Source organism: Myotis nattereri (assembly GCF_964212035.1).
Source record: "Myotis nattereri genome assembly, chromosome: 3".
NCBI lineage: Eukaryota > Metazoa > Chordata > Mammalia > Chiroptera > Vespertilionidae > Myotis > Myotis nattereri.
This window is the reverse complement of record NC_138077.1, coordinates 32,876,538-32,902,970: the sequence shown is the minus strand read 5'-3', so window position 1 is coordinate 32,902,970 and position 26,433 is coordinate 32,876,538. Positions and strand designations below refer to the sequence as shown.

Genomic DNA, 26,433 nt, shown 5'->3' with positions numbered 1-26,433 from the left:
CCTCGATTTCTATAGTATTTATTTATTCTCAGTCCACTGTTTTACCGTTGTGTCGGCTCATTCGTCACCAGGAAAGCTACGTGTGAAATTGCTGTCTGGGCTAGCTGAGTCACACAAGAGGACGATTCTTGGGAACTCCACTAGTACATTCCCATGAAGCTGTTTTTCTGGTTCTTTCATACTCTCCCTACAGTCTCGTCCAGAAACTAAGCTAGTGGCAATGAACATCTATATATAGCGATGACGCCCGTTTTTGTTTAGTGCAAACCAGAGACACTAATCTCACGGTTCCTGATCAAATTCCCAACAGAAGAATGTCCCATTCCTTTCATTCAGTCCTTCTAATTGTAGACTTCTTTTCTACCCCCAGGTCTCAACTTGTGCTTAGGTGACGTGAAATAATCATTACACTGACTCTCATTCAATCTTTACCCACCTGCGTGACAAATGACATAATTTTTCAGGTGGAGATGCTGAGGCTTGGGGGTTAAATTACTTGCTTGACTAGTTAGAGACAAAACAGAGACTACAAATCCATAGCTCTTTAGGCGAACGCCACATTGTTGATACATCTTATTGCTATGAATCCACGCCAGAGATTCACAGCAAGACCTCAGGAGACCAGCATTTGCTGAGTAACTGGCTGCAGTTAGTATTCTGCACAGCACGATTTAAAACAATGTCTTAGGAGTAGAACTCACAACAAGTTAAGTTTCCATAAATACTTCCTTTATGGAATTTATGTTTTCTAAAATGGAAAAAAAGTTCCTATTTGACTGTGAAATTTTGTTCCTTGACTTTTATTCAAGTTTTCAAGGAAAAGGACAGATCGTTATACCTTAAACTAGACCGAGCAGGCTTTATGTGTAAATCTATGCAGAGGTTCATGATTCTTGTTCATAAAAGCCCATCCCTACTATAGAGGCCTCTATATCCTCAAGCCTCCTCCTTAGCTTCTTTTGGAGAAAAACTCCCACCTCTACGTGTCATCCAGCAGAGAGGCAATAGAGGGCCGAGTTCGAATGGCCGGAGGGGATGGCAGGTCACAGGGAACAGCTCAGGGAGGTCCATGGGAGAGTGAGCTGTAAGCACTATCTCTCTAACTCTAGCATCTAAGCATTGTTTTGCTGTTAAAATAGTAAGAAACTCTTATCCTACTCATAATTCTGGATTAAACTAAAACTCAATTCATAAAAGTGTTTTTGTTGATTGTTTTTAAATTAGCACTAGGTGTAATAATCCAATGTGGCAGGAGAAAGAAACCATCACAAGGTTTCAGACCTGCTTTCTGCCAGCCTTCAGAGTAACGATGTCATGTACTAGATTAAACTTAGGGCAGGGGCATATTGTCAGCAGAAAGAAACGGAAAGGCAATGATGACTCTCAACAGTCAAGTAGAAAAAGGCCTTGAAAATGGCCTCCTCTTTTGCTGCTCATAATGGGGTCTCCTAAAGCAGCAAACAGAGGCTGAAGATCTACAAAATTTTAAGGCCAGACTGCAGGCTCCAAGGCTGTACACACTACACCTCATCCTAGTCAGCACAGTGCAGGGACATGGCAAGCAAAGGCCACACCTTTGCAAGTTATGAAAACTGATCTGTTTCAGGGGAAAATGGAAACTGGTGGGCAATGCAGAAAAGCCAAGGACACCTGTGCATTCCATTTTTAGTTGCTCATTACCATCTCACAGTCACAGTGACTTCCCACATTGGTTAAAAACGGAGGGATTGCCTAGTTACAATTATGAATAGACAAAAGCAGTTTTTATTAATTGAAGAACTCAGAGAGTGACTTCCAAGTGAATTCTACAGAACAGTGGTTTGCCATTAATGGCAACGGGTTTAGGAGAGGTGGTGTACCAGCATTCTCCTGTGCTGTAATGGTTCTGTTTCTGTTCCTCATTAGGGCCACACCTGCCTTCAGACCTGCTGGTCACCAACTTAGCTGAGAATTTTAGAAGCACAGACTATCAGAAACTTGACTTCTGAAATGATAGGATGGGCAGGAATGAACTAGTTACCATTACTTGTACTCTCCTCATTGCCAGGAAACCCAATGATTCCATTTTTTAATCTTTTTAAGGAGACGGAACAGGAGGGAGTTATAAAAAGTTAGCTAATGGATGGAACAAATTGAGAAGCATGAGTCTAAGTCTGTTTCTTTGTATCTGTTCAAAAGTATAGAAGGATAGCATGACATTAGCTTTTTCAGCTATCCAAATAAGGACAGTATCTTTCCAACATCATAGATTCTCAATACAACAGTGAATAGTATTCATATGATATGTATATGAACTGAGAGGTATGCTCCATAAATGCTGAAATGATGAATAAACAGACCAACAGCAGTGAAAAGGATCCCAAAATATTCTCTTGTCAGAAGATGCAATCCCACTAACCAGGTTTTAGAAGCATAAATGATATAAGTATACATAAATTACCTGGCTGGTGTGGCTCAGTGGTTGAGCATCTACCTATGAACCCAGAGGTCACGGTTCAATTCCCAGTTAGGGCATGTGCCAGGTTTCAGGCTTGATTCCCAGGGTGGGGCATGCAAGAGGCAACGATCAATGACTCTCATTATTGATGTTTCTCTCTCTCCCTCTCCCCCTCCTCTCTGAAATCAATAAAAATGTATTTTTTAAAAAAAGTACACATAAACTGAAGGGCTAACTGAGAACCAGAGAAGTCAAGTGACCTGGCTGAAAGCTTGGAATAGAATCCACATCTCCTCATCACGGTGTTCTTTCAATTATCCCGTTTCCAAGGGGTACTTTACAGAGTTTTTCTAGAAAGTGAATATTATGCCATAGAAAGTAAAAGGGTTTCTGTGTTGGCAAAAGGCCTATGGTAGGTGAGAATCAATGAAGCTGAATCTCCAATAAAGCTGAGCTGCAGGAATTACAAAGTGGGGGAGAAAAAAGAGAGGAAACGGAAAGGCAGAAGAATTAAGGTGGAAATAAGGAAAAGATGGAAGGAGAGCAAGTAGGGGAAAAACAGAAGGCGGCCAAAAACAAACCATTTAATATTTCACGGTCACTAGTCCACAGAGCAGTGGTTCTCAACCTTGGCTGCACATTAGAATCACCTGGGAATCTTTTTAAAATCCTGATTTCTGGGCCTCGTCCTCCGGAAATTCTGTTTCTTTGTTACTAATGTTATGGCCCCACCCCATAACAAAGAAACAGACTTTCCGGAGGACGAGGCCCAGAAATCAGGATTTTAAAAAGATTCCCAGGTGATTCTCATGTGCAGCCAAGGTGGAGAAGCACTGCCATAGAGGGTCCTATTGATTATAGATGGTCATCAGAAATAGTTCCTGCACTTCCTCTGAGGCTGCGCACATCTCCTCTCAGAATCAGCCTAGGACACTACCCAACCCAGATTCAAAAGGGAGGAAGCCAACCACTGAGCAATCAGTACCATTTCCTGCAGCACCTGGGATTCCCTTGAGGTTTCCCATTCAAGCACTCAACTCCTCTGACACTACTTATGAGTCAGAGAAGAGCAAAACACAGGGAAGGACACACATACACTGCCCTGAGAAGATACCTGAAATGAAAAAAAGCCTCATCTTTATCAATAAATTCTATCTCAGTATAAAACCTCAAATCATGAGAAAAAAACACCAGGTCAGGCAACAAAGCAACACACTTCGAACAGACTTGCATTTCACCTCCACTCACCCTTAGGGAGGAAGAGGAGAGGGGAAGATAGTTCCTTTCCTGACTGCCTATAAAAATCTCCTTCCACAAGGGCCACAGCGGTGGTTTCACGTTCCAATCAAACCACCTTAACACGAAATCCACCTAATCTGTAAAATGTAACAGTTACCCCTGAGATTTCACCAATCTGTGCACAGGAACTATTCACAAGGATCCTCAGAACAAAAGACCATTGTCTTTGGTAACTTTCGACTCTAGCTGTTCAGATGCAACCCAGATGGGAAAATACGCTTCTGCAGGGAATGATGAAGGGCTCCCTTTTCACATCAAAATTTCATCGTGAGAACTTCATTTGATTTTCATTTTATATTTGGTTAAAATATTTTTTCCATACCTGACAAGTTACTTTTTGCCTAAGCCTAAACCTGTGTTCTAAATCTTTCAAGCCCCCTGAATTTAAGTCGCAAAGGCTAGCAACTTGATTTTCTAGTCTTAAAATCCTAGTCTGCTCGATCACAGAAAAATAGACTAAAGCAAGGGTACATGAATGGATAGAATTAATGTCTCCAGGTACAAAAAGCACAGCTGCTTTTCAGAGAGGAAAGTCCTCTACATTCTTTCCTGCCTGAGATCCTGTTGGTAGCTCAGCAAGACCAGAAACGAATTTGGGTCGCCATTCATCACAGAGTGGCCTCAAGATGAGGAGACTCCAGCACAAATACCATTTCAAGGGCCTCTGGCGATAGAAACAGCAGAGGGGCGCACCTGTTGCAAGATGCTCTACCCGACAGGGTATCACACAGGGGCAGAGGGAGACCTCCCGGTGCTCTCCACTCTCCCACAGAAAGCACCCAGCTATACAGCACCAAAGTGCACACAGGACATTCAAACACAGTCAAGATGACAGAACAATTAATGAATGGCTAGACACTGGGGACCCCAAAATAATTAAGATCCTGTCTTTTCTTTCAGTAGCATTTCTTGCAAATAAGCCAAGTAAATGTGTTTTAATGCACAATTCTTTATGCTACTTCTATCCATGTTCATTTTTCAGTCAATAACTATTGGCTTAAATTTTCCTCTATTTACATTTTTTTTTCTGTGTTTAGCAAATCTTACAAAAAGAATAAAAAAAATAAAACAGTAGTTGTTCAGAAATTGTATTTCTGAAATCACATTTTAGATGAATGTGAAAACAGGCTTACCTCATCCCACTCCAAAAGGTAGTTGGTGATTTTTGAACCATTGTCGATTGGTGCCTAAAAAATAACAATATAAGAGGTTGGAGGAAGTTGTTCACAGATATAAGGTTCAAATACAATGTCAATGCTAGTATTATTCTATAACCCTGGAGAGCTCCTGCATCTCTTTGGTCACACATTATCACAAACCAATTTTAATACAATTCAACTGTAGAGAAAGTCCCCCCACTATTAAGAAATCATTTCCACAAATAGCCAAAGCTGACTCTCTACCACCTCTACCTTTATACCCACATGGTGGCCTATTTCCTCTGGGGATACAACTCTTTTAAAAAAATACACTATTATAGATTTCAGGGAGGAAGGGAGAGGGAGAGAGAGATAGAAATATCAATGATGAGAGAAAATCATTGATCAGCTGCCTCTTGCACACCCTCTATTGGGGATCAAGGCCACAACCCAAGCATGTGCCCTTGGCCAGAATCGAACCTGGGACCCTTCAGTCCGCAGGCCGATGCTCTATCCACTGAACCAAACCAGCTAGGGCTAAGGGATACAACTTTTAAGAGGCAACTTTAGGTTCAAGAGTAGAGGAGAAATAAGGCAGCTAAGAAACACAGGCACTGCTTAGGGTCTGGGGGGACAGAGCTGACCCAGATGGGCTCAGAGTTGGAATCTTTATTTTTCTAACTTCTCCCACACAGGTTTTTTTTAAAGAGCTTAAGATTAGAAAGCCTTCTTTGGTATTCAAGTTCTCCCCCCTTTTAAAGAGAAAGAGGGAAAATGGGATCCTCTGACTAGATTACCACAGACTGTTAGACCTTTACAAGTTAGCAAAAAGAAGTCTGATCATTTGCTTTCTTCTTAAAAGCACACCGAAGTCTGCTTCACTGAGAAAACAGGCCTTGGACAACGGGCAGAGGAGCAGAGAACTTCGGAAAAGAGTGTTTTGCAGGATTAGATCTGCCAGAGTGCAGTGCAGCACTGGGGTTCCTTCACAGCACCAGGGTAGTAGAGTAGGGGGAGAGAGATAGAATAGAGATAGAGACGGAGATGGAGATAGAGATAGAGAGAGGGAGGGAGGGAGAGAGAGAGATGGGAAGGAGGGAGGAAGAGAGAGATGAGAGAGGGAATGAGAAGAGTAATATGGGAGGGAAGGAAGGAAGGAGATGGAGAGAGAGAGAGAGAGAGACAGACACTAAGTGGGAGAGGCTCCTGGGCCTGGCTCCTCCCCCGGAAAGAACAGGAGCTCTGCACACTGCAGTGTCCTGCCCCTAGCAAAAGGCATCTTGGTCATTAGAGCTGATCTGAAGCCCAGCTTGGCTGTTTGTCATGTGTGATCTGATATTAGTTGCTTAATATCAATGTTTAATTTCTTGTTCCAAGAATGGATGTGTGTGACAAGTAACTGGGAGAATATATGTAAATCAACTACTAAACTACCTGGTCTTATAGGAAGCACTCAGTAAACAGCAGCTGTTGCTTTATTATTGTTAACAAAACATCATCTGGGGCTCAGTAAGTATTAGTTAAATTAATACAGAAACTCTTCTCCCTCTTCTTTCCTTCCTTCCTCCTGCTGAGTCATATAATCTCTGAGTCCCCAGACCCAGATTTCAGGTGAGTGCTGTATGCTCTACTGCACTGCAATTTTAGGCTTTTGTGGACAGGGACACATTCAATGTTCTAAATAACGGATAAGGCTCAAGTTTAGAGAGCTGCATTTATAACGGCTCATAAGCTTGTAGGGAAATTGTTTCTTTTTTTTTTTTTTTTTAAATATATTTTATTTATTTTTCACAGAGAGGAAGGGAGAGAGACAGAGAGCCAGAAACATCGATGAGAGAGAAACACCGATCAGCCGCCTCCTGCACATCTCCCACTGGGGACGTGCCCACAACCCAGGTACATGCCCTTGACCGGAATCGAACCCGGGACCCTTCAGTCCGCAGGCCGACGCTCTATCCACAGAGCCAAACCGGTTTCGGCGAGAAATTGTTTCTTAGTAGTTTCTTCTCTGCCTCACCAGAGCCGCTAAACCCTTGCAGGTGAGAACACCAGCTTTGGTTTGGCTCCACCCTGTCTCCCGTGGCTGAGCCCTCTAGTGTCTGTGGATTCGAGGGTAGGTGGGCAGTCAGAGCATGGTCCCCTGGCCTTGTGCCCGTAGCCAAAGACTGAGATCAGGAAATCTGTTTGAAGAACTTGAATAAAAACTGAACTAAATTCAGAACTTTCAAGTTTGCACATGGCTGAAAGGAATGGGAGGCGGTTTCTGATTCACAATTAAATAAACAGAGAAAGAACATTTGCAACACTTTCTTCCTCATGAGAAAACTTTTCCCTCAAGCTGCCAGTCTCCCCGAAACCTGTACTGCATCTAGGTTTGTAGCAGAGCACATATCAGTGATCCCCAACTTTAGGTGAGACCCCGGGTCCCTCTGGTATTCTTAGGAAGGTTTCTTATATTTTCCAAAAAAAAAAAAAGAATTTTAATTTTTTCCTTAAAGATATATTTACATATGCATATGTGTAAATATAGAACACATTTAAAAATGGATGTGTATACTCCAAGAAGTTAAATAACAATGACCAATTGGGTGTTCAAACTCTGAAAAGGTGGGGAATCACTGACCTGGATTATCCCTGGAAGCCAGAAAGGAAAATAAAATAGTTCAGATTCTGAGCCAGTTTAAACTTTGCCTTTGTCCAAATAACACACTTATTGTCGGCCGCTGGCAATGAGAATGCAGCTGCCCATGGGAGAGGGGTCTAGAGAAGGCCAGGCTCTGTTGCTGACCACTGCTCTCAACTGCTTTTACCCGCTTCCTAGATAAATCTGACCCTCTGGTATAGGAACAAGAAGATAAAATATTTCTTCACCAATAACAAATATCACTAACCATCTCATTTCTTTCACATGTTAATGTTCTCCCAAAATACCATAAATCTGTATTATCTCTTCTTCTACAAATTTTACATTTAAACTATATTTTAAAGTATTCATATATAGAAATAATTACTATAGAGATTAATAACAACCTATCTGCTTGCAAACACACAAGTATGACTGACTAATAAGCTCATTAAATTCGTGAAGGGCCTCTCTTTGGCAAGAATCATTTGTAGCCAGTAAATGGTATTTCATGAGAACTATTACATGATTTGGACTTCTAAAAATAATTAGCAATCCTGACTGATAAGATCTAGTAAGTAAAAATTAGTGAAATCTTAATGTCATTTAGAATTCTAATCATCCTAGGCAGTTTTAAATATTAAACATTTCAGAATCACCACTAAAAGAAGCAACAGAACCTATCTACACTAATAAAAGAGAAAAATGGTAACTGGCGTACGACGCTACCCTTTTCATTAGCTAATCAGGGCTATATGCAAATTAACTGCCAACAAGATGGCGGCTAATTTGCATATGTAGGCACAATGCAGGGAGGCGAAAGGGAAAGCAGGAAGAAGCCCCCTGCCACTGACAGTGATCAGAAACCCAGGGGGGAGCTAAGAGCTGCCCCCCAGCCATGATCGGAGAATCAGGCGCCTTTAACGCCCTGGCCAGTGATAGCAGGAAGTAGGGGTGGAGCCAGCGATGGGAGCTGGGCACAGTCGAAGCTGGCAGTCCCAGGAGCTAGGGGTCCCTTGCCTGGGCCTAAAGCGGAGCCCACGATCGCGGGGCCACTGCAGCTGCGGGTCCCCGCTGCCCGGGCCAGACGCCTAGGCCAGAGGCGTTAGGCCTGGGCAGGGGCGGAGCCTGCAACCGCGGGGAGCTGGGGGTCCCCTGCCCAGGCCTGACACCTCTGCCAGAGGCCTCAGCCCTGGTCAAGGGGCCAATCTGGTGATTGGTGATCGGAGGGTGATGAGGATCAACTCCTCTGGCCGAGGCAACAGGCCTGGGTGGGGGGCGGAGCCAGGGATTGGGGGGATATGATGGTCCCCTTGCCCAGGCCTGAAGCCTGGGTCAGAGGCATCAGGCTTGGGCGGGGGTGGAGCAAGCAATCAGAGGGAGATGGGGGTCCCCTGCCCAGGCATGATTCCTGGGCCAGAGGCCTCAGGCCTGGGCGGGGGTCAGAGCCAGTGATCGGGGGGAGATGGGGGTCCCCTGTCCAAGCCTGACACCTCTGGCGGAGGCATCAGGCCTGGGCAAGGGGCAGAGCCAGCAATCGGAGGGGCCTGGGGGTCCCCTGCCCAGGCCTGATGCCTCTGTCAGAGGCGTCAGGCCTGGGCAAGGGGCCGATCCTGCGATTGGAGGGTGATGGGGGTCAACGCCTGAGGGCTCCCAGTATGTGAGAGGGGGCAGGCTGGGCTGAGGGACACTCCCCCCACCCACCCAGTGCACGAATTTCGTGCACCGGGCCCCTAGTGTTAGCTATAAATCTTCACAAAAACATTAGACTGAAATCCTCAAATGTTTGTTGAGATGAATTAGAAAGTGATGAAAACCATTTGAAAGTGATGAATTTTAGTTATTTTAAGTATTTATATCACTTATAATGTATTGCTTACAATCCTAAGAAATTTTCCAGATTCCCTTGCAAACAGAGCTAAGGCTTGGTTTTGCAGTCTCTCTCTCACACCCTTTCAGAGAGTTGGCAACTTCTGATATCATAGTAATTTATTTCAGATAGTTACTATGGAGATAACCAAACATCATCACCAAACTGGAACAGTGCTAAATAAATGTCTCAAACGGCTACAGACTTCAGCCTGTTCCCGTTCCCGACACTGAGCCACCCACCTTCCACTGCAAGGTCAGTGAGCTTTTGGTCCTGTGCGCCAGCTTCGGTGGGAAGGGGCACTCGGGTGCACAGCTGTGGGTGGTGAAGCTCACTGGCTCAGAGCAGGATCCCTTCACGGAATTGTACATGGCATATACCCTGGAAACAAAGCAGACAAGTACAGTCAGTGGCCCTGGCCCGACACAGAAGACCAGGGCTGTTATCTAAGCTTTCCACAGAGAAACAGAATTTATGTAGTGCATTCCATGGCTCTTGTTCTTCGCTGGTGGCCTTGTCCTGCCCTAACTATGGTCAGCATTCCCAGGGGATAATCACTCCAGCAGGGAACATGCCTCTCCTTCTGCTAGCGGTTCTCAACCTGTGGGTCCTGACCCCTTTGGCGGTTGAACGACCCTTTCACAGGGGTCGCCTAAGACCATCCTGCATATCAGATATTTACATTATGATTCATAGCAGTAGCAACATTATAGTTAGGAAGTAGCAACGAAAATAATTTTATGGTTGGGTCACAACATGAGGAACTGTATTTAAAGGGCCAGAAGGTTGAGAACCACTGTGCTAATGGTAAGAACCATTGAGCCCCATTTAAAATAGGCAAGGTCTGCTGACTGAAAAAATCTATGCTAAATAAGAAAATATCCTTATTTCCCAGAAAGGTCTCCAAATATACATTCTAAAAATGAACAAGTCACTCTCCAGTTGACTTTGTCTGGAAAAAGGCTAAAAGTAAAGAGTTGGTGAAAAGAGACAAGAAGCAGTGATGAGAGTCTAAAGTTTGGAGAGGCAGCAAAAAAGTACAAACAACAGGGACATATTTGAATAACATTGCAAATATTTAGGTAGAAATATGTATGTTTCACACACAGAAACCAGTTCCTACTGCCGATTGCATCTCTAATTCTAAAAAAACAAAAGCAATGTTCAGGTGCAGTTTACCAACGTGAAGAGTTCACGCCTTTACCTGGTACCAGCATTAAACACGTACACTCTACACATTAAAGTGCCTGGCTCAACACTGAACACGTGTGCCGATATCTCCAGAAAAAACTCATACTGTGCTGTTACAAAACCACTCTCCTTTCAAAGAGCAAAAAATACATTATGTTGATTTTTACCATTTTCCTTTCTACTGTCCCCTTTTTAAAAAATCCTCGCCTGAGGATGTTTTTATTGATTTTTAGAATGAGAGGAATGGGGAGAGAAACATCAATTGGTTGTCCTTTGTACATGCCCCAACTGGAGATCAAACCAGAAACCTAGGTATGTGTCCTGACCAGAATTGAACCTGGGTCCCTTCAGTCTGAGGGCCAATGCTCTATCCACTGAACCAAACCTGCTAGGGCAAGCCCTTAATTCTTTTAACAACCTTTTGTGAGTTCCCACTAAAGACAAGAAAACTCAGACTAGAAAGATGAAGTAAATTTCCCAATGCTACACAGCTAGAAAGTTAGATCGGCTGTACTCAATTGTGGAAGTCTGACTGGTACACTGCATTGCCTGCTGTGCTCCCTCATCCTGCAATCAATGTTTCTCTAATCCCCCCAACCCACTTCCCCTCATTCTACAACATGAACAACAGCTACAGAACATTTTGGAAAAACAGATCTTAATTAGGTGTGTGATTTGCAAAGTCCTTTCTCCTCAAAGTCCATCACAAAAGATTTATAGAGGCCATCCACACAAGTCAAAAGTACTAAAAGACATACTAGTACAGGGTGGGACAAAAGTAGGTTTACAGTTGTGAGTATTCAAGTCACAGAGTTTATACTTGTATTATTATTTATTTATTATTGTATTATTTTCCGTACGAACAACTGCAAACCTACTTTTGCCCCATCCTGTAGTAATAAAATCCTAAAAGGTAAAATACACATTCACTAGATATTTGACTGACTTGCCTTATGGAGGACAGACACCATGACATTGATCCAAACAAAGAATGCTTATCATTAGGATGCTCTCCACCTGACATGATAAAAGAAATGCTCTTTTTTTGCCCTTACTGTAAGTAGACACAGGATAATGTAAAACTGAATGGTAGGTTTGGCAAGATCATTTCCATGTACCAGGTCAGCCTAACTGGGAGTTACTTACAATGAATCATAGAATGATCCAGACAAGGGGAGGGTTCCATCCTGAACTTTATTAGATTAGAATGGCTTATAGGTTGCAGCTCATCCAAGATATGGGGGCGGGCAATGCAAAATAGTGTTTTTAAATATTAGAGCCACCTATGAATTAAAGGGTAGAGGCAGTGATCATCCCAAAGCAGAAAAGCAGACGCATGCATTCCTAATGAAAGGTCGTGCCACTGTCCGCGATGTTCTTGCCAGAAAAGTCCAGCCTGTATCTGCTGAAGCCTCTTCTCCACTAATAGGAAGACAGAGCCCACGCTCAGCAGCACTGCCAGGATGCAGCCAGCCTGCTTCACGCTGCAGGAAATTCTGCAGGACCAAAAACATTACCCCAACAAATAAATTGCCAAAGGAGAGAAGAAAAGAGAGATGGAGGGAAAACCCTTAGACTAAAAGAAATTTGCAAGAAATCGGCCAAAGAGAAGATTTACTCCATGTTTAATTCCAATTACAACAAACTGAAAAAAAAACAAAACCCTCAATTTTAGGATAGCTGAAGAAATGAGAACAGTCTCTGGATTTTAAAGACATTAAGAAATTTATCATTTTTGTTTGTTTTGAATGGGAGTGTGAAAAAAGTAATGTGGTTTACAGGTGAAATAACATGATGTCTAGACTTTATTTCAAACTAGCTGCATGGGCTAGGAGGAGGAAATGAGGACACCAAGAAAACTGAAAAGTTGGGTGATGGGTACATGACAGTTTATTAGAACTACTGTCATTTTTTACTGTTTCTGAAATTTTCTGAAATAAAAAATTAAACATTGAGCCAACACTGAAAAAAATCTCGAAGACCTCTCATTTTAGAAAAGGAACCTCTGGCTCCTCTTCAAAACTAGCAACACTGAGCAGCACTCCTGCAAGGCAGTAATTCGATAAAGCTGAGAGCCCCTCCCCCTTAAGATGGGCAGATGCTATGCAGCTCAGAGAACTCACATGCCTCTTACCAGCCCACTTGACTCACTTAGGTTCCCAGGAGGTATCTCAGTTTGCAATCACTAGGCACTTGGGAATGATACAATTGCAGGACAGCTCCTAAATGTTCACAATGAACGGTTGGCACCAAAGATCCATCCAGATAAGAGAGCAGAGGGAAAGGAGGCAGGGAAAGAGCCTGCAAAGTACTAACTGACTGCAATTAGCTATCTGGGGAGATCTGAACTCAGTCAAGTTTGTTCTTTATTTTTAATGAGATTCTTGGAGTCAGAAATCCATACTTATTAGGCCAGGGAAACGTGAGTGATGGGAGCTCCTGGCAGCCAGGTTGGGAGGATGACAATCTAGATAAAAGAATCTGATGGCAGAAGTAAAAATTTGAGTAGTGGGCCCTAGCCAATTTGGCTCAGTGGATAGAGTGTCAGCCCTCCGACTGAAGCGTCTCAGGGCAAGGGCACATACCTAAGGTTGCAGGTTCTCTCTCCCTGGCCGGGGTGCATGTAGGAGGCAACCAATCGATGTGTCTCTCTCACATCAATGCTTCTCTCTGTCAGTCCCTCTCCCTTTCACTCTCTCTAAAAATCAATGGAAAAATATCCTCGGGTGAAGATTAACAACAACAAAAAATTTGAGGTAATTGAAGATGGACAGACCCATGGGCCACATGGAGCTATTTTCCTTGTCTTTAAACTCTAAGTATGTTATAGTTTATTTAATTTGGGAGTCAATGTTTGTCCACAAAGGAAACAGGATCCATTTTATATGGCAATATAAATATACAGTACCTAAAATCTGACATAATATTTAAGTATCATGATTACATCTGTCTTTTAAAACCGTCCAATAAATAGATAGCAACTACTCATTTTTACCAATAACTTTTACATAAAAGGGAACTCTCTGGAAATTATGCTATTATTTCCAAGAATGTTGCAATCATGTTTTCACATGATGGTGATGTGTTTTCTCCAAGTAGCATCATGTGATAGGAAGGTTTGTGAAGCACAATTAGTTTCCTAGGCTAAATAAGTCAGAAAACAGTTCCTTTTGCATTTATCCTAGCACAGAAAAATACCTTTTTCTAACAATATAATTAGCCGTGTGTTTGTTTTTCACATTTGTTTCAGTTTAAATGCTGGTAAATATTTATGAAACAGGTGCTCCAAGAATTTCAGAAATTTGCTTCCAGCTTCTTCCAGAACATCTGTAACATACTAGGAGCCACAGTTGCTGGTCAATAACATGTATTTCATAACTCTGCACTGAGCTGGTCAACCATATTTTTGGAAATGTTTCATCACATAATTTTTCTGGGAAATGTTATGACATGATATCATCTCTGGGCAACTGCTTTGCCAAGTTGTTTATGCCAATGACTGGAAAACTGCTTCAACTTTCATCATAAAATTGCTATCCATTCCATCACTCAAATTCCTGATTATCCTATCATTGATAAAAACATAAATTATTGATTCCCACAATTAAATGATTATTTCAATGCCAGTATTGACTATAAAACTACCAATTAAAAGAGAAATATGCCTTTCCTTGTATATGTATAAATATTTATTTGCATAAGTGAACATATGTTTATGTATAGAAATGTACAGACTTCTGTATAAGTATTATAAAAATAATGTTTATTTATGTATATATAGATGTATATACGCATTGGATTTTTCTCATTCCTCCTTCTCAACACACATACACACACTCTCTTGTGTACTCTTGTATTGGTGGTTTTATATAATACATGATACAATGCCCTATATGAAAGCACTGAATAAATAGACTTTTTTTTTTCTTAATATATTTTTTTATTGATTTTTTTACAGAGAGGAAAGGAGAAGGATAGAGAGTTAGAAACATCGATGAGAGAGAAACATTCATCAGCTGCCTCCTGTACACCCCCTACTGGGGATGTGCCCACAACCAAGGTACATGCCCTTGACCGGAATCGAACCTGGGACCCTTGAGTCTGCAGGCTGACGCTCTATCCACTGAGCCAAACCGGTTAGGGCAATAAATAGACTTTGACAATTACAAATTGATTCCTTTTCAACATTCAACAATATTAAACCAAAAAGAGCAATCTGTATAAGAACTGGGTAACAAATACAAAAGTAATGACTTTAATAAAAATCTAACCCAAGATCCAACATCTAAAATTTTGAAAATCAACACAAGAGAGGAGTGTTAATTTGCTCAATCACCAGGGGGAAAAAAGAATAACGGTTGTATAGGTATGTAAGCAATGACACACAAAAATGTATAGCAAAAAGTGAGAAAGAAAAATATCTTGAAAACCTGAAATGTCTCAGGATATAATTTTCCATGTGGAATTTGGCCTAAATGGCATGGCAAGTGCCAATCTAAATAGCCATAGCCACATGACTTGCAGCATTGTCTCAAGGATGCCACTGGTCTCTTAAAAAATGATTTACAGTAACAGTGAGATGGCAAAAAGTGAAGAGCTGTTCTTGCCTAGAAACGCACCAGGCAGTTCAGTGACAGGAGGCCACGACTGAGAGACTGCTGCTTCACAAGTTCACATAAACGATTGGTAAACTTAGACAATACTAACATGAGAGAGGAAAAACTGAAAAGGAGGAAAAGCAATATATAAAGATATTGAGGAGTCAGTGTGAAGAGGATGAAATCAGAATAGCCAAACTGAAAGCAATAAGGATAGTGGCTCTAGGCCTGGCTGGCATGGCTCACTGGTTGAGTGTTAACCTATGAACCAGGAGGTCATGGTTAGATTCCAGGTCAGGGCACATGCCTGGGTTGCGGGCTCGATCCCCAGTAGAGAGTGTGCAGGAGGCAGCTGCTCAATGATTCTCTCTCATCACTGATGTTTCTCTCTCTCCCGCTCTGAAATCAATAAAAATATACAGTGGGGCCTTGACTTACGAGTGTCCCGACTAACGAGTTTTTTGAGATACCAGCTGTCTCTCGGCCGATTTTTTGCATTGAGTTGATAGAGTAATTTGAGTTAACGAGCTCCTTAACCAGCTCCTTAATGAGCTCGGTCTCGGAACGAATCAAACTTGTAAGTCAAGGCCCCACTGTATTTTTTTTTTTTTAAAGAAAGAATAGAAGCCCTAGGTGAGACTTCAGTAGATGATTTGAGAAAGAAACCTTTCACTCTACAGAAGACTGACTTGAATAAAGACTTCTGCATGCCTTAATCAAAACATGCAATATTAAAAACTGGAAGGGAAATGTAGGAGGTTTGGCACTGCTAAAATAAATATGTCCATTTTCATCATTGGCTTCACAGATGTCCACCAGGGCAACACTTCTTAAATTGGTAATGTATGTTGCCCATCCAATGTGGCTCAGTAGTTGAGCATTGACACATGAACCAGAAGGTCAGTATGACTCCCAGTCAGGGCATATGCCCAGGTTGCAGGTTTGATCCCCAGTAAGGGGCATGCAGAAGGCAGGCGATCAATGATTCTTATCATTGATATTTCTGTCCTTCTCTCTCTCTCCCTTCCTCTCTCTGAAATTAATAAAAAACATATTTTTAATATAAATAAATAACTTGGTAATGTATAAACAAATAAAGATGGCAATAAATATAACTGGTCATTTTGCAGCTGTACAGTAACAGAATTTTTTTGTAGCTTGTTAAGGATATTTAGTGAGGAATTTATTTCCACAAAGACTTTTGAAGCCTTATAGATGACTATTAAATTTAAAAACTACATTTGAAGCTACTGTCTTGATCAAAGTTTACATTTCTGGAATTAAAACTTAGAGAATGTTAATTGAACTACACCATAGAAAAAAGATTTTGCTTCTTTTTGCCAGTGCCATGTATGGTATATCTTTACCCCAATAAAATAGTAAGTAATATGTGCTCAAATGATACACAGGTTCAAAGAACCTGCATCATGAAGTTCCTTTTCTTTTCAGTGTGGCAAACCTGCAACAACCTTGGAAAAACACAACAAAAACCACATTTATACACTTTATAGGTTTATGCTAGATTTGCATATATTTCACTTGCTCTCATCCCATCTTTCTGAGGCTGGTATCATTATTATCTTCATTTTATGAATGAGAACAAGGCCACAGATGTGTAAATGGGTTGCTAAGCACACAGCTTTACTAAGTGACCAAGCCATTAACTCCAGATTCCAAGCTCTTTCCATTCTACATCATGCTGCCTTGCCAAAGCAATTCAAGGTAGAGGAAGCTAAATCTAAGTATGAGTTGGAAGTGTTAAGACTCTTCTCTAGCTTGAAAAATGAAAGACTGTTTAAGGAAGGAGAATGCATGAGCTAGATGGACTATAGACTATGTAAGGCAAGAACAAGTCTGGGCTGTAGACATTTTTCTTAGGAGATAATTTTTTTAAATATGAAAAGAGATCACAAATTTTCTCTCTGGCAGGCAGATAGCTAGAACAAATAATAGTGGGTGGTGCCTCAGACTGCATGTGTGGTAGCAGGTGTGTGTCATATATGTCACAGTGTGGGGGGTCCAGATGTGACAGGAGAGAATCTGGGTCCAAGGCCTCTAGATGGTAACCACCTCATGCTTATATTCTGTTTGGTAAATCCATTAAGTATTCCTTTTATCTGCCCAGAAGTTTAAGGTATTCAAAAGACATGGCAGTAAAAACAAAAAATAAAAAATAATTGATGAGCAATTGTTCAAGATTTAGCCTTAGTAAAAGTGGTTAAAAAGAAATGAAGGGGAACAACAGACAAGATGGTAAATACAGAACCAACTCTTTATGACATTTAAATTTGTTTAAAAAGATACTATCAGCTCATGAATGAGCAGGAAATTAATAAAGTAAACCTTTAGTAAAGCAATAACAATAAACTGTTAAAAGATGGGGAAAAAAGGAAACATATGTTAACAATGACTAATGAAGAACATTTACATGGCTCCCTATACGGTGTTTCATTTTCTGGTTCACTGTTAAATCGACCATTTGACAGGATGATTAAACTATTTCTATTATCATCCCAGCTTCACAAATTACACAGATCTTTTTGTTTGTACAGACTATGTGAAAAGTTCAATGTGTTTGGGCTAAAGCTAATTGACTCAAAACCCAAAAAGTTTTGATTTAAACAGGAAGAGATGGTTGCAAAAGAGTTCATCTAAACACTACAACAGCTAAGCAGATGTACACTTTATGACTGAATATAAAACACCTTGCTCTTTTATGTATTAATTTAAACTTAGTTTTAAACACTTGTGCAGCTAATATGATATTATAACCTGAGCTCAGCCCTACTATTGTACGTTTCTGAGAAAATTGTGACAGGGATTCTGTGGTTGACCAAAGTTAAAACAGTCAATTCATGGCAAAACTCAAGCCTCCTGATAATTAATATATGTTCTTCTTGTTAAGCTACCCTGCCTTCACCCCACCACAAAGAAACATGTGGTATGAATTAACCTTTGGAAAGTATAATAAAGGATGTGTGCTTAATGCTTGCAATTTTGTTACACAATCATTATATACACGTATGTAACTGAAGAAAAGAGAGAAAATGTTGTGCATCCTATTAGATAAAATTACAATTTCTGGAGATAATTTTTTTAAATATGAAAAGAGATCATGAATTTTCTCTCTCTGGCAGGCAGAGAGCTAGACCAAATAGTAATTATTTAATTAACATAAGCAAAATAAAATTGTGAATTGAAATTAAAAAATTTTTTAATGTTATGGATCCCATTCAGAAATCTGCTTATTTGCAAATGGATGTATGGATGTATCTTTAAATAATCAGATGAGCTCTGTAAAAATCCTGATTATATTTCCACTTCACAGGTCTATGGTTGGCTGGGTTTCTTCCTAAGATTAGTTAGCCCTCCTTCCAGAGTAGTCACAGTAGAGATTCCAGAAAAATCACAGTAAGAGTTCAAGATTGCATATTCAGGTTGACTGTTTTGCTGAATCGGGTTAATTCTTACTTGTATTATTTCAAAAAACAAAGGTCTAAAGGTGTTCTTGAAATCTGGTAAGGTATTTGGTCATATGGGTTAAACATATGGTTTATATTTATGGTCTATAATGGTAAAATATTCATTTGTTTGCTAGAAAGAAAATATTATATATTAAACCAACAGTCCAATGGATTTTAGAAGACTATATCAAATAAAAAGTACCTTTAATTTGAAAACTGTGTTCAATGTACCATCTACTTTTTTGTTGCCAAAAGCACTTCTGTGTACTCCCAACCATGATGCTCGGTGCTCGAGGGCAGAACAGAAGGGCCCTCAAGAATGAATGGATGACACTGAGCCAAGGTGTTGCAACTTAGAGTTAGGCGAGGTCTATTAACCACAAACTTTTAAAGGGGCACATGACTGATTTAGCAATCTGAATTCTCCAACACTATTCAGTTCTCAGATCCTAACTCACCTCACATGATAATCAGTTGCTGGTCTAAGATCTTTCAGGTTACATTCTAATTCTTCTCCACTGTAAAGAAAAATCATTCATTAGTCAAGGATATTAGTTTCAAAAGTAAAACAGGTTTTGGATTTGGGTCTCACTGTCATGTACAGACAATGATTCAAGAACTATTATGTCTGATTCTACCACAAACCAGAAATAAATTTTCCCATTTGACATTATTATCTTTCTTAACTAGAAAATTAGATTCCTTTAAATTATGCCATGCAAAATATGAAAAATGGCTAGTTAAACTTACTATTAAAGTTCCACTTCTTATCACTTCTTCAAAGTAAATATATAAAAATAAGTAAATAAATAAGCAAGCAGGCACATTAAGATGACAAGATGAATGTAAATGTAAATAACGGCGCCAGCTGTCAACTGAAGGCAGGTCCCAGACTCACCTTGGCAGGAACCCCAAGTACCTCAGCTTCTCAACTATCCTGATGAAATCTCAATCTGCTTCCCTTACATATAAATGCCAACAAATAGCTGTTATATAAATATAAAACCATTAACACAGTGTCCCCAAAATGTATGTGCACTTTGAATGATTATAAAGTCAGTGTTTAATAACATACAGTTCGTTTTCAAATTTTAAATGAATTTTTTTTTTGTCAATGCCTGTTTTCAAACTGATGACCATTCTGGTCCAGGCACTGATGATGACTTGAAGCAATAGAAATCACAAGCATCAAGAATCATTTCATTTGGTATTTGTGAGCCCTCAATTCATCAACTGTTGCCAGTTTGTACCATAAACTTTATCTTTTATGTATCCCCATAAAAAAGGCTAGTGGATAAATTTTCTTTGTTCAAAGCTTAGTCTGGCTTCACTCATTATTTCAAATCAGTTAAACCTGAAACGGAGTGAAAACTGAGTTATCAGCTGTTGAAGTGTGTGTCCTCTCAAAAATGTATACACACTTTGAATAAGTATAAAGGCAGTATTTGTAATTCAACTGCATTTTCAAACTTCCAGTAGTATTTTTAGAATAAATTTCCTTTGTTCAAAGTTCAGTCTGGCTGAAAAGAAAGACAAATCAACTGAGCTATTAGCAGCTAGTGTATATAGGCATTTTGGGGACACCCTGTATTATCAGAAGTTGCAATGGACACTCACTTAATCATGAGGCAACAACATAAAACAAGGGATATTTCATTAACATTTTTAAAGGTGAGGGGGATGTGGAAGAGCATGACTGTATTCTTGAAGAAAGTCTGCCATAAAACCAAGAAATACCGTGGAAGTGTTCCAAATTAAAGAAGGCCAGAGAGACACGACAACTAAACGCAGTATCAGACCCTAGACAGGATCCTATCCTCCAGGGGAAGGAAATGCAGTTACACGCATTACTTAGGCCACCTGACAAAACTAGAAGTGGATGACGAATGGACTAAAGTTCTGCACCAGGGTAACTTGATGAAGTTGATAGCTGCACTGTGGCTACCTAATAGTAGGTGAATCTGGGTAAAGGATGCACACATATTTCTTGATCTCTTTATTTTTGCTAAGTTTTATAAGTTTAAAATTATTTCAAATAAAAATCATTTTTAACGCTATAAACTGGAGGCCAATCTCCACACTTTGCCTGAAGCACTATTGTTTGAACTGCACAGTAGTTTTAAATATTTTTTTTTAATTTGCTGAATTAGTGTAACATCAGGAAAGTTTACATAACAATTCAGATTTTTAGCATTTCTTGAAAAATAAAACAACAACAAACCAACAACAACAAAACACCAAAAGAATCAGCAAATCTAGGCCTGCAGTCCCTTCTGGCAACAACCTATTTTAGATGGAGATAGGAACTCTCCTGTTCACCTCATTCCCAACTTCTGCTTTTCTCACTTATGTTACCTGGCTAGCCCTTCTGGGCACTTGAGACTCTAGCTCCTGCCAGCAACGGTTATCTGGCAGTGATAGAATCTATCTACTTGGTTCTTGGTGGGGCTGGGGGAAATGGTGCTCTGTATTTCTTTAAGGTCTCTACCGATTCTGACTTTTCAAAACAGAACCAAATGGTTGTGAGCCAGAGGAAGGAGGTAGGATTTAATTTTCAGTACTGCAGGGGAATCACTCTGTTTTCTCCACAGGGCAATGTTACTGTCTGACATATTTCTGCAGCATGAAGGCTGCAGGAGAGCAAGAGTGGATGTGGGGAGGCCCTGAGGACATTCCTGTAGGCATCCCAGGAAGAGACAACAGAAGGACTCTGGGCAGCCAGAGGAGTGAGTGGCTATAGGCCTTTCTTCCCTATTTCCTCCCCTTTTCTTGGTCCCGAAGGAGACATGCCTCCGGAGCAAGTTAAGAATGAGGAACAGGCCGGACAGACACAAAGTCTGCACACGGATGCAGCAATGGAACAAGAGAGACCCAGCAAATGGGGTTTGTGTGGCCATGTTACCCTGGCCTCCAGTCGTTCCAGGGCCATGCACAGGGGGCGCTTGCACAAGTAGTTAGAACAAAATGGACTCTGATTTCCTGCTCTACAAATGAACCAGTCCCCACAATTATAAAGAAGAAAACACTTGACCCTAAAAAACGTTTTTATCGCATTTAGAACATTGTTATAACCATCTGAATGGTTAATACCTGGGAGTCCATAAAGCAGAAAGAGATAATCCCTTATTCTCTGTGCTAAATGTTTAAGAAAGCCTTGGCATGAAATGCTTTACAGTAATTTTTGCTACAGGCTGGAAAACTATTGAGGAGGATAAGAATTATGGTGAAATTCTTATTTCATATAACCACGAAACCGTGTTGTAGAATTTAAAATTAAAGACTACTGAAAGGTCTGAGTGCATAACGTATGTAAAAACTAAATGTCATGATCATGCTTTTCTAACAGACATTAATGGGAAATTTTCATTAATTCTATTCTGACAAGCTAACAAAATGAAATGATATATGTCACCAACACCAAATAGCACTAGAATAGTAATTTCTGATTCATTACTGTAGACAAATTTAACTCTTGACATTAATTATCACTAGTTCTTAAAATGAACAATTTAAAGGAAAGTTTGAAAAGCCTTTAAATTTTCCTTTGTTTTCTATTTTCCTTAATGACCCCAGTTTCACTATTTAGCAGCAGAGAAACATGAAAATGTACACTACCTGTAAATTATCTTGTATTTCCCATCTCGTCCTTTGTCTGATAAGGCAACCTCATAACTGTAGGGGAAGGAGAGGGCACTGTGGGGTCCGCATGAAAGTCCAACAGGGGGAGCCCAGGACAACACAACCGCTCTTGCCTGAATATTAGAAACCTGAGAAGAAAAACATGGACAAAAGTATTCAAATCCATTTCACATAAACCAAACACTTCTCCCAATAACATTTTTGTGATTATTAGTAGTGGCATCAAACTTGCTCAGATTTAATTGAAGGTAAACCATTTTGTTTTAATGACGGCAAACAAAAGCTTCCTATATGGCGCTCTCTTGTCAAAGATCTAATGTCCAAAATATAGCTCCTGTAACATCCTTCCTCATAATGCAAACTTTCATCCAAGTCCTATGTAATTCATACCCAGTCCTCCAGAAAGTAAAAAGCTTGGGAATTTTTTAAAGGGAAAAGCTGAATGTAAGATGTCAATGATCAGGGTGCCCATCTCATTATATGGAAGGAGTCACCAAGCCTTGCTTGGTGGAGAGTTATCCTGCAAAGCTAATACAGTAAGTCCTCACTTAACACTGTCAACTGGTTCTGCAGCTTTAAGTGAAACGATGTATAATAAAACCAAACTTACTATAGGCTAATTGATATAAACAAGAATTAAGTTTCTATGTCATCTCAGCAACATTACACAGGAACGATGTGAGGCTATTTGAGGACCTCCTGTACCTTACAAATCATGCTCCTTTTAAGTGCTGCAGGCTCCCCAGATAACCCAGTGATAGGGATAGAACCAAGGCCCAGGATGATGGGGTAGAAACCTGTGTGGAGGTGAACAGTTCATCTCTCCAAGTTCTGCTTTTATCCTTCTGCTTTAACCTCTGCTTAAAACTGCATTTGAACATAACAGTCTGAGACTCTAAACACCTCAACTTCCTCCCTTCACTTAGGACTTCTCTGCGGCATGTTCCATACCATGTGCCAGCGTCTTCAGCAGGACTGAGCCCCAGCTGCCCACTGCTGCAACCTGCTCACTTACAGACCCTGAGCTGGCTTCCTTCCCTTCCATCTCAAGTCCTCGCTCTGATCGTGCTTCCTAAGGCACCTCCCCACACACACTTCTTGCTCTTGAATCTTTGTTTCAGAGTATGTTTCCGGAGAAACCCAACCTAATACATTGTCTAATTCTATAAAATAACTCTATGAACAGAACTTTAATGTTTTTTAGAAAGGATATTTTGTTGCTCTCTGGATAACATATTAAAAACCAACTATGAGTTCACACAGCTGCTAAAGCTTCATGTTCATATTTTATAGCTGTAGAGTATTAGGCTGTGGATGGATGAAAACTATACAGTCTCCCTCTTTTTAGCTTCCATTTCTGTCACTATCTGATCTATACAGAGTATTAAAATGTAACATAAAATTATTTAAAAGCATGAATAGTAAGTATGGAAATAAACACTAAGTCTCTATTTTCATCTGTCACTCCTTCCATTTTTAGCAGAGATTTTTCCATATTATTTCATAATATATTTAACCAATTGTTTAATTAAACCTCTACTCACTCTTCAAGGGCCCAGCCAGGCCTCACTATCCCCAAGTAGCCTTTCCTAAAGTATTTAACCCATCATCGTTCCTCTTTTCTACAGAACCTTGTTGATATCTCTACTATTGCTGATCATGCTGATGGCATTTGTCTCCCTTCCCCACTGGACTGTGGGACACCCTAAAGACAGGGCCTGGTCATATTCAACTGTGAGCAGTGGTTGCTTAGAAAATGTTTGTTGAAAAATAAAAATCAAAGGGAATAAAATAGTCTGAGTTTCTGACAGGGGATTGTAGACTAGCATTACACACCTCTTTAAAAAATCTGAGACACTGTTACAGAATGAAACTAGAGTCTCCAGATTAGCAATCTCTGTCCCCCCATACCTCTCCTGTACCATGCAGTGGTGACACCCCTTCAGAATGCTGTCCCCTTGCAAAACCCTGTGACTTAGCTTTTGACTTTCTTGGCTTTAGCAAACTTCTTTTAGACCTAGTACAGATGCTACCTTTGCTTATTCTTTAAACCATACTTCACCCTGTGAGGGGCTATGGGCATAGAGGGGATTAAGATTATGACCTTAACCTCAAGGAGCACCAATCTGGTGGAGAGAAACAGATGCGTGAGGGAACACGTAGCAGATACACAGAGCACACAGGGACTCACACGCTTGAGACAGATTCAGGAAAGGTTTCTGCACTGGCCTGCCTGGCCCCCTGCTCAGAATCAACCACTGTTTCCTTTGTGCTCTGGCTACATTTTGCTGGTACCTGTATTGGGCCCTTTTTGCACTATAATTGTGCTTTGCTTGGCTATTTGTGTGTTGTTCCCCTAACTACATTTTAAGGCAGCATTTTTACCACTTGTACCAGTATTTTCTGAATTCCTTCACACACCATCAATGAGTAATCTTGAGGCACTAAGTATTATATTTGATTTTTTTAACTTAAAAAGAGATATTTTGCTATGAAAAGTTCAATTTATGATTTAAAGGTGGCTGCTTAGGTACTGGGAAACTTTCAACTGTGCTGCTCTGCACAATTCCAGGAGCACAGTGAGCAGTAACACTGATTCCATGAGTGGTGGTGTGAAGTAGCTTCATGTCACAGCTCAGTCAAAAGCACTTAAGATGCTGAACAAGTACCCATCAATTCACAGTCCTTTGGCCTATCTTTTCCATCAGCTCTTAAGAATGTTCTTTTTTCCTTTCTGACTCGGTTAAATTACTTAAGCAAACACTTGAAGCATCAACTAATACTATTCACCTTTTCCCTAGATTCCGAGTGAGCCTTAAAGAGGAGACTGTCACCTGAACACAGATCCCTGTGCAAATGCAGTCTTCCCATAGGACAGCCTATCAGAAATGACTTCTGGAATTTTTTCCTCGAGCTAAGCAGCCAGCCTGCCACCTCGATGACTTCCATGGTTATGGGGCCAAACCCCTCCTGTGCGCCCTCCTGCCTCCCTTTCACCAACTCCTGGGCCTCGGGTTTCCTTTCTTCAGGCTGTGGAAGCTGAGAGAAAGAGGGCTTTGTCTCTACTAGAACTAGGAACTGGCTTCTAATTCAAGGCTGATGCCAGGAAATTACACGGTGCCTTTCAGGAGAATATCACGTAAAAGGGGATCCTCCGCATTAGATCTGCATTTCCTCCAAGTGTGCAGGGAGGTGGTAACCTTAATGAGATTCAGGACTCGAGGAACTCCAGCTGGGCCACGCCTCTGTCAGAGCAGCAGCACTCTCACACTCTCCTCTCCTGGTGGTGAAACTTTCTCAGAGCAGTGACCACTGGTCTGAACTGGGGCACGACTAATCTGATCATCACAATGATTGTCATGGCTATTATCCAAAAAGAGAAGTTCAGAAGCCACAAAACTAAACGACTTTCCGATGTTTAATTATTCCACCATAAACAGAAGTCACTCTCTGTAATGGTGATTAAAGTGGTGATTTCTAATTATAACATTATTGGACAAGACCCAATGTGACATTTGTCTCGGCCCATGATAGAAAAGGGTTTGTTGTGTGGGTCGCTAGTGTAAGTCTGCATAGAAGTTATTTAAATTAAACTGCTTTAAAGTATCTTGAAGGACTCATAGAACCACCATCTACTTTTAAATGACTACAAGTCATTCTTAGAAATCATTCTTATCTGCGTATTTATTATAGACTAGAGGCCCGGTGCATGAAATTTGTGCACGGGGGAGGGGGTGTGTCCCTCAGCCCAGCCTGCACCCTCTCCAATCTGGGACCCCTTGAGGGATGTCTGACTGCCCGTTTAGGCCCGATCCCAAATGGGCAGTCAGACATCCCTCTCATAATGCAAGACTGCTGGCTCCCAACCACTCACCTGCCTGCCTGCCTGATTGCCCCTAACCACTCCCCTGCCAGCCTGGTCGCCCCCAACTGCCCTCCCCTGCCGGCCTGGTCGCCCCTAACTACCCTCCCTTGCCAGCCTGGTTGCCCCCAACTGCCCTCCCCTGCAGGCCTGGTTGCTCCCAACTGCCCTCCCCTGCTGGCCCAGTCACCCCTAACTACCCTCCCTTGCCAGCCTGGTCACCCCCAACTGCCCTCCCCTGCAGGCCTGGTTGCCTCCATCTGCCCTCCCCTGCAGGCCTGGTTGCCTCCATCTGCCCTCCCCTGCAGGCC

At 41.1% G+C, this 26,433-nt stretch overlaps 1 protein-coding gene across 1 annotated transcript in view; it reads right to left on the bottom strand.

The window, feature by feature from the left end:
- The window catches only part of FNDC3B (fibronectin type III domain containing 3B), a 332,113-nt gene that overhangs the window by 72,355 nt on the left and 233,325 nt on the right, over positions 1-26,433 (bottom strand). Inside the window, exons 8-11 of the mRNA XM_081085667.1 lie at positions 22,237-22,388; positions 19,080-19,139; positions 9,611-9,749; positions 4,870-4,923 (exon numbers count right to left, since the gene is read on the bottom strand). Coding sequence (XP_080941793.1) covers positions 4,870-4,923; positions 9,611-9,749; positions 19,080-19,139; positions 22,237-22,388 — 405 coding nt within the window. The remainder of the gene's footprint in view (positions 1-4,869; positions 4,924-9,610; positions 9,750-19,079; positions 19,140-22,236; positions 22,389-26,433) is intronic.